We start from the raw sequence: 7,500 nt of genomic DNA, 5'->3' as shown, positions 1-7,500 counted from the left end.
CATCATCATCATCACCATCATGCATCATCATTATATTCATCATAATCATCATCATCACCATCATTATCATCATCATTCATCATCATCATCATCATCATCATCATTATCATCATCATCATCATCATCATCATCATCACCATAATCATCATCATCATAATTATCATCATCCCTGTTGCAGGTTTATTTCTACGTATAACTGGCAAATGAGAAAGGTGAACTCATAAATAATAAATAAAAACTTGAAGATTAAATCATAAATGAATTATGCATCATTTGAGAAACATGACAGTTTTTTCAAAAGTTTATTTACTAGTCCAGTTCTACCTCCTATAACATAATTTGTGTCACCTGTCAAATGGTATTAATCATTTATTCATGGTAGAAGATGCTTGTGAGAATCGTGAAAGTGGATTTACTAAATTTATGTGTTTATATTTAATTCAAACTTGTTTGTTTTGAATATGTCCCGTCCTACATGTTAAATGTTGCTGTTGACCAGGGACCCTCTGTAAAGCGCTTTGAGCACGTTTAGCGGATATTGTGCTATATAAAAACCTCATTAAAAAATTTTTACATTTTTTTTTTAGTTGAAATGAAATAAGATAAACATGAACATTTATTTATAGCGCATATCCACAGATTTATCATGGTCAATGCGTTTCACACGTTTCATTTATTCCCCTAGCAAGCCATTTAGAACCGTATTTCAATTTCATACAGTACGGACTGTCGGTTAGAGGAGTTGTACTAACTCTCTTACTATTTACCTATCACGGCTTATAGCTGTGAACTCATTCACCCCTGAGTCGAAGAGAAAAGCTATGACTAGGTTAGAACCTCTGAGATCTACGAATTTGTGACCCACTGTGTCAAAGCGGTATTATGTGCGGCTATGTGGTCTAGTGGTATGACACTCGCTTTCGGATCGGAAGGTCCTGGGTTCGAGTCTCGCTCTGCGCATATGTTGAGTCCTTGGAACAGGCTCTTTACTCACATTCTCTCACCGTACTCAGGTGTAAAATGAGTACCTGGCCGTTAATAGCATTGACTCTGTCCGAATACATTGTAACATTAAAGATATAGAACAATTGTTCTATATATTCTATTTCGTGCTTCCTTACAAAGGAGAGCATACTATTTCCTGCCCATCAATGTTTTTGTTTAATTATCTTAACAACGCCACAACCACATTATCTCATTCGTCTGTAGTTTTTGTTTTTTTGTCCAGTTTTGTTGATAAAGGGGAAACCTGAAACGTCCATTTTATCTGTTTTCGTATATTAAATTGTTATTTATTTACCATTTATGGTATATTGTAAGTACGTGTGTGTTGATAAGGATGTTAATACGGAACTGGTTCTTTCAAGTTTCTTCTATTATATTTTAACCTTGATGTCTAACAAAAATTATCTTGGGCTACATACACTGTATAACACGAAACACTTTTCTTCTTATTTTTTTTTTTGTTGAACTTTTTTTTCATCGTTTCATTAAATTTTATCTCAATTTTATTTGATTGGAAACATTTGTATTTTTATTTTTTGAAATATTTTTTTCTTTCTAATATTGCCTCGTTGGCTTGTGATCAATGTGTACTTATTTTGCAGGTCTGATAACCCAAATTGTTCTAGGCTCATTGTTGTAATGGAAATACTCTCATCAAACGAATGCAAGATATTGTCCATTATAACATTGTGCAGCTATGTGGTCTAGTGGTATGACACTCGCGTTCGGATCAAAAGGTCCTGGGTTCGAGCCTCGCACTCGGCGCATAGTTGAGACCTTGGAAAAGGCTCTTTACTCACATTCTCTCACCGTACTCAGTCAACAGTCGTGACATCACTTCCCTCGTAATGACGCATAGTAACTTAGTAACTGGTTCTAAACTATCAGAACAATGGCGGATGCCCTTATGAAATACTTCTCCGACGAGCATAAAAGTGTATCCAGAGGAGAAAAATACAAAACATTATAAATCTGATCATGTTTTGACTTTTATACATTCTGATCACGACATGTGAAAAAGTTCTAGTCAGCATGAAGAATAAAAAGTAGCGATTTTCTTTGTTTAGAACCAAGCTGCTGTTTGCTGGGCGGACGTGACATCATCAGACTATTGAATCCTATTGGGGATGAATGAAAGCATTATTAAAGATGTGTGGCCTCATATCTGATCATTATAGTATCTGATTCATCCAGACTGACTGATATGATACCAGATTGAACTCATGCAACACAATAACATGGGACTCTAATGCTGCTATGCTTTACAAAAAAGGCTATTTTTAATTTAATTTTTTTCTGTTTTTGGCAAACATTTGGCCTACAAACTAATGAGAGGGTTTTCATACTTGGCATTCTAATTCTATGCTTTACAAAAAAGTTTTTTCTATTTTTTATTTATTTATTTTTTTAATATTCACTTAGCCTACAAACTAATGATTGGTTTTTTTTCTTTATCGTTTTCTGTTTTTTTTTTTTTTAAATTGGGTTGCTAAACATTTTATCCTTCATTTCAATCATTAACTTTTAAACAATTTATTTTTAAAAAATCAATCAGTGCTATTCTCTCTTTATTATCTGCTTAAAATTTTCTTTTCTTCTTTTTTTTTTGTTTGTTTTTTTTGTTTGTTATTGTTTTTGTCCACCCCCCTCACTCCCCTGTCTTGTTGATATTTTACTATAGTCCAATACTTGCTTGATGATTTGCATTCTATGCATACTATTAACAATGAGACTTGACTTGTGGGTAATTTTTTTTTTTTTTTGTTATCACAAGTTTTAATACTTATCAACTCCCCCCCCCCCACCCTCCCCCCCAAACCTCCAATACGTTTTTTAAAAAAAAAAGTGAAAGTATCCAATGATAAAATTGACTATGTAACAGCTTCAAATAAATAGAGGTGCATAAATGAGTCAATAAAATGGAGACAAAGATAAAGGGAGTAAATCTGACATGGATTAACAACACAAAACAAACGACGTTTCGGTCCTTGGCCTTTTTCAAGTAAACACAATACATATATATTTATATTAGATTGTCATAATAAAATTTTTATTTAAAAATATTATGACTATCTAATATAAATATGTATGTTTTCTGTGTTTACTTGAAATAAGCCAAGGGCCGAAATGTCGTTTGTTTTGTGTTGTTCAATCGTGAGTCAGATTTACTTCCTTTATCTTTATCTCCAACAGCTGCACACCATGAACCAATATTCCACAAAGAAAATTTCAGGCTCAGATTCTGTCTCTTTGGGTGGCCTCGTGGTCTTGTGGTACGGTATGCATGACGTCAGTCTTCTGACTTGTCAGCTCGATCCAAGGTTCCAGTCCTTCTTGTTGGTGGTGCAAAGTGATATTATCCTTGGAAAAAGGCTCCTACTCAAATTTCTCTTTCAATACTAAATATAAAATAAGTACCCGGTCTGTAACAGTGTTGCCTCCATCAATGCGGCTATGTGGTCTCGCTTTCGGATCGGAAGGTCCTGGGTTCGAGCCTCACGCTCGGCGCATAGTTGAGTCCTTGGAAAAGGCTCTTTACTCACATTCTCTTACCGTACTCCGGTGTAAAATAAGTACCTGGCCGTTAACAGCATTGTCTCAGTCCGAAAAAATTGTAATATTGCCTAACAGGCGTCATGTCTCGTCCTGCATGTTAAATGTTGCTGTTGGCCAGGAACCCCTTGTAAAGTGCTTTGAGCACGTTTAGTAGATATCACGCTGTATAAAAGCTCAATTTTGATTTATCAATAATAGTAATATCATCTCACAGGCATTATGTTAACACTCAGGGCTCCTTGTGGACAACTTCGTGCACATTCAGTGCATATTGCGCTATATAAAAAAACTTACTTTTTTTTTCTTCAAATACACTGATCAAATCATACTGAGTGTAACAGTCATCGACGTGCACCTGAAGAAGGCTTTTGAGTCCGAAACATTCTTTGTCACCCATTTTATTCTTGTGCTGAAGCTGTCATACCAGGAATAGACCTGACTTGGGTTTTCCCCGAATGAATAAAAATTTTGTTTGTTTGTTTGTTTGTTTGTTTGTTTGTTTGTTTGTTTGTTTGTTTGGCTCTCAAAATTTTTCTAAGGTTTTTTCCGCATTTTTACAAACTTATAGCAGAAAATTTGTCGCTATTTTATTTTATTATTTTTATTTTTGAATCTAATTTCATCCCTGGTTGTTCCACTTTTGTCCAATACTTACATAATATAATTTACCCTTAGACAACAACAACAAAAGAAAAAAAGAAGACACCAGTTTATTATTTCCGTTAGTGCTTGTTTAACTAGTCATGTTTTGATTTTGTTTTCAATGTCATTTTCTCGTCTTTATTTTTGTATGTGATCAAAATGTTTGTCCCTATTAATAATAATCTGTCACACTTTTTGGTATGTTATTTCTTTTTTTTAAAACTTTTTTGAATTTCACTCCTTTCATATTATAGTCTATTTGAAAAAGCTCTTATTCATAGCAGGGTTGCCAATTTGGCAGATTTTCTGCCAAATGTCCTTTTTTTGGCAGAATTTGAAGTCGTCTGGCAGAGAAAAATCGGTTTGGCAGTTTGGCAGATATTTGGCAGATTTTATTTTCCGAGGCCTAGGGATGAATGTATAGGTCTACTCCACGTTTTCCATGGCAATTTTTATGTATTAGTGATTTTTTAAACTTGGGAAATGAAAAAAAAATTTATGATGTTTAACAAAACTGATAAGTTTTCAAAGGGGGTACTATAAATAGCACGGTTTGGCAGATTTTTGTGGTATTTGGCAGATTTTTTAAATCCAGTTGGCAGAACGCCTGAAATTAATCTGGCAACCCTGATTCATAGCTCTTGGTTCAGCCAATTTACCAAAGAACAGTGGATTTCGAATAGTTTAAAATCATTCTGAGCTGAAATTTATTTCTGCCCCTGTGGCACTAAATGGGCCTTTGCAATTGCTTGCTACCCTTTTAGTAGGACGGTGGTCTTTCGCAAATTATTTTCTACCTGCTCAAAGAGAGGGATTTATCTCCGCAATCGTTGTTGTATGAACAAAGGGGTTGGATATAACTTTTGGCTTGTGAAGCGAGTGCTCTACTAACTGAACTGTTGAGACTTGAGACCCCCTGATTTGTCAGGTGAAAAAAGATAGACAAAATAAATGCCCACAGTTAGTCACTAACTAACTTTTTCGTGAGATTCTTTCTGATGCTCTGACTATAAAAGTGTCACCTATTTTATATATAATAAATGTTACATAACAACGAAATCATGCTTATTTAAGATGGCGCTTGACAGTTGATTTTGAAAGGACAGCCTTTGTATTTTGTAATTCATCACCTCTTTTTTAACTATGTAGTTAATTTGAACAGATAAAATAGCTATGTGGTCTTGTGGTATGACACTCGTTTTCGGATTGAAAGGTCCTGGGTTCGCGCCTCGTGCTCGGCGCATAGTTGAGTCCTTGGAAAAGGCTCTTTACTCACATTCTCTCACCGTACTACGGTGTAAAATGAGTACTTGGCCGTTAACAGCGTTGTCTTTGTCTGAAAAATTATAATATCGCCTAACAGGCATCATGTCCCGTCCTACATGTTAAATGTTACTGTTGACCAGGGACCCCTTGTAAAGTGCTTTGAGCACATTTAGTGGATATTGCGCAATGTAAAGCTCATTGTTTATATTTTTTTTTTTTTTTTTGAGTGTCAATAAAAAAGTGTAGGCATAGTATCAACTTTCCAAAATGTGCTCTATATAAATGCTGCTCCTCATCATTAGTTACTCATCTGTTTTTCTCTCCCCTGTTCGTCCATTCTCAGGTAACAAATTCACCCGTGCCTACAGTGCCAGCACCCTGGACTCGGAGAGTCACCTGGACATTGGTACATTCGCCACTCTCCCACGGAACAAGTCCCGACACAAACTGAAGACTGGTGGAGGAGGAGGAGGAGGACGTGCCTTCGGTGGAATGGCCAGTATGGTGTCCAGGAACAAACTCAGCCATTGGCTTTTCCACGGCAAGGACAACAGCAAAGATAAATTGTTGAAATAGAACGATGTTGTTGTTTTACGATAAAGTGTTGAAATAGACTGATGTTTTACAAAGATGACGTCGTCGTCTGCAGCAATGATGACAACAGCAAGGATAAATTGTTGAAATAGAACGATGTTGTTGTTTTACGATAAAGTGTTGAAATAGACTGATGTTTTACAAAGATGACGTCGTCGTCCGCAGCAATGATGACAACAGCAAGGATAAATTGTTCAAATAGAAGGATTTGTTTACGAAGATAATGTTAATGCTTTTCCACCCATGGATAAACTGTTGAAATAGAAGGATGTTGTGTAAGAAAACGATGTTGAAGCTTTTCTGCAAAAAGGACAGCAGCACGGATAAATTGTTGAAATGGAAGGATAGGATATTGTTTACGTTGACGATGTTTATGCTTTTCCATGGGAAGGATAAAATGCTTGAAATAGAATGATATTGTTCACAAGGATGACGTTTATGTTGAAGATGTCGCTGCCTCTAAAATGTGATCAGCTTCATGGAAGTTTCCCCACAATGTCTTCCAGAGGAAATAAAAATGATTTAAGCTTCCATTGGCTGTTTCGCAACAAGGAAATAAATTTCTCAAATTGAGTGATTGTGATGATGATGACGATGTTGATGGTGCTTCTGTTGTGATTAATTTTTCCCGTTTCCTTCAATGTCTTCAGACGTGTATTAATTTTATCCAGTAGTTTCTGAATTGAATAACATTATCACTCCTCCCTTCACATCAGCCCTACAACTACCTTGACCTCGACACATGACCTCATGTAATATTAATAATGGTGGGGATTTGGTGGTACCGGTACATTGACGAGACTTTCAGTCTGATCATTGTCTGGGTTACCTCCCTTAGTGGGCAGGGAGGTACATACTGCATATTCTATCCCCTTATATCTGTTTTCCAACATGTTTTCTGTCTTTGTCTTGGAATGAGATTACTTGGTTTTGTCCTGGCCCTGGCCGGAGTCCTGGCTGGGAGGGAAACAGTCAAATGCATAGTTATTGTTTTGGGAGATGATATTTTTTTCCTTGTAAATCATCTCTCTTTTATGTATGTGATCTCAAACTAAGTACATTGATGGTATGCACATACCTGGAATCTACATCTGATCCCTATTTTTTCCCAGTTCCCCTTTGTCTTACTTTCTCTTGGCTGCTTTAATTGTAATTCTAGAACTTTTTGCTATCCCATTTTCTTCCTATTTACTGGTGCTGGTATGACCTTAATGTGGTGCAAGCGCCGTAAAACCCTTAAAAACAAAAAACAATAGTCTGGGTTAACTCTCTCCTTACCAATGATTTTCAGTATTTTCCCAAAATGGCAGGCAGGCTTACCCAACAAAAAAAAAAAAAATTTTTAACTCAAACAAGCTCTCTACAAAACAACTTTATGTTCTTATTAATTAAACAAAGATCAATTTTCAAAGTTTGTGATGTACAAAATAAATCTGA

At 35.8% G+C, this 7,500-nt stretch overlaps 2 protein-coding genes across 2 annotated transcripts in view; one reads left to right on the top strand and one right to left on the bottom strand.

Annotated features, from left to right (window-relative positions):
• The window catches only part of LOC144981089 (uncharacterized), a 232,338-nt gene extending 224,936 nt beyond the window's left edge, over positions 1-7,402 (top strand). Inside the window, exon 18 of the mRNA XM_078929213.1 lies at positions 5,813-7,402. Coding sequence (XP_078785339.1) covers positions 5,813-6,045 — 233 coding nt within the window. The 3' untranslated portion in view covers positions 6,046-7,402. The remainder of the gene's footprint in view (positions 1-5,812) is intronic.
• The window catches only part of LOC144981101 (uncharacterized), an 860,429-nt gene that overhangs the window by 749,230 nt on the left and 103,699 nt on the right, over positions 1-7,500 (bottom strand). The window lies entirely within an intron of this gene.

This window comes from Berghia stephanieae, chromosome 10 (genome assembly GCF_034508935.2).
Source record: "Berghia stephanieae isolate SIO BIC M18660-M18661 chromosome 10, UCSD_Bste_1.3, whole genome shotgun sequence".
NCBI lineage: Eukaryota > Metazoa > Mollusca > Gastropoda > Nudibranchia > Aeolidiidae > Berghia > Berghia stephanieae.
This window is presented reverse-complemented; position numbering and strand designations above follow the sequence as displayed.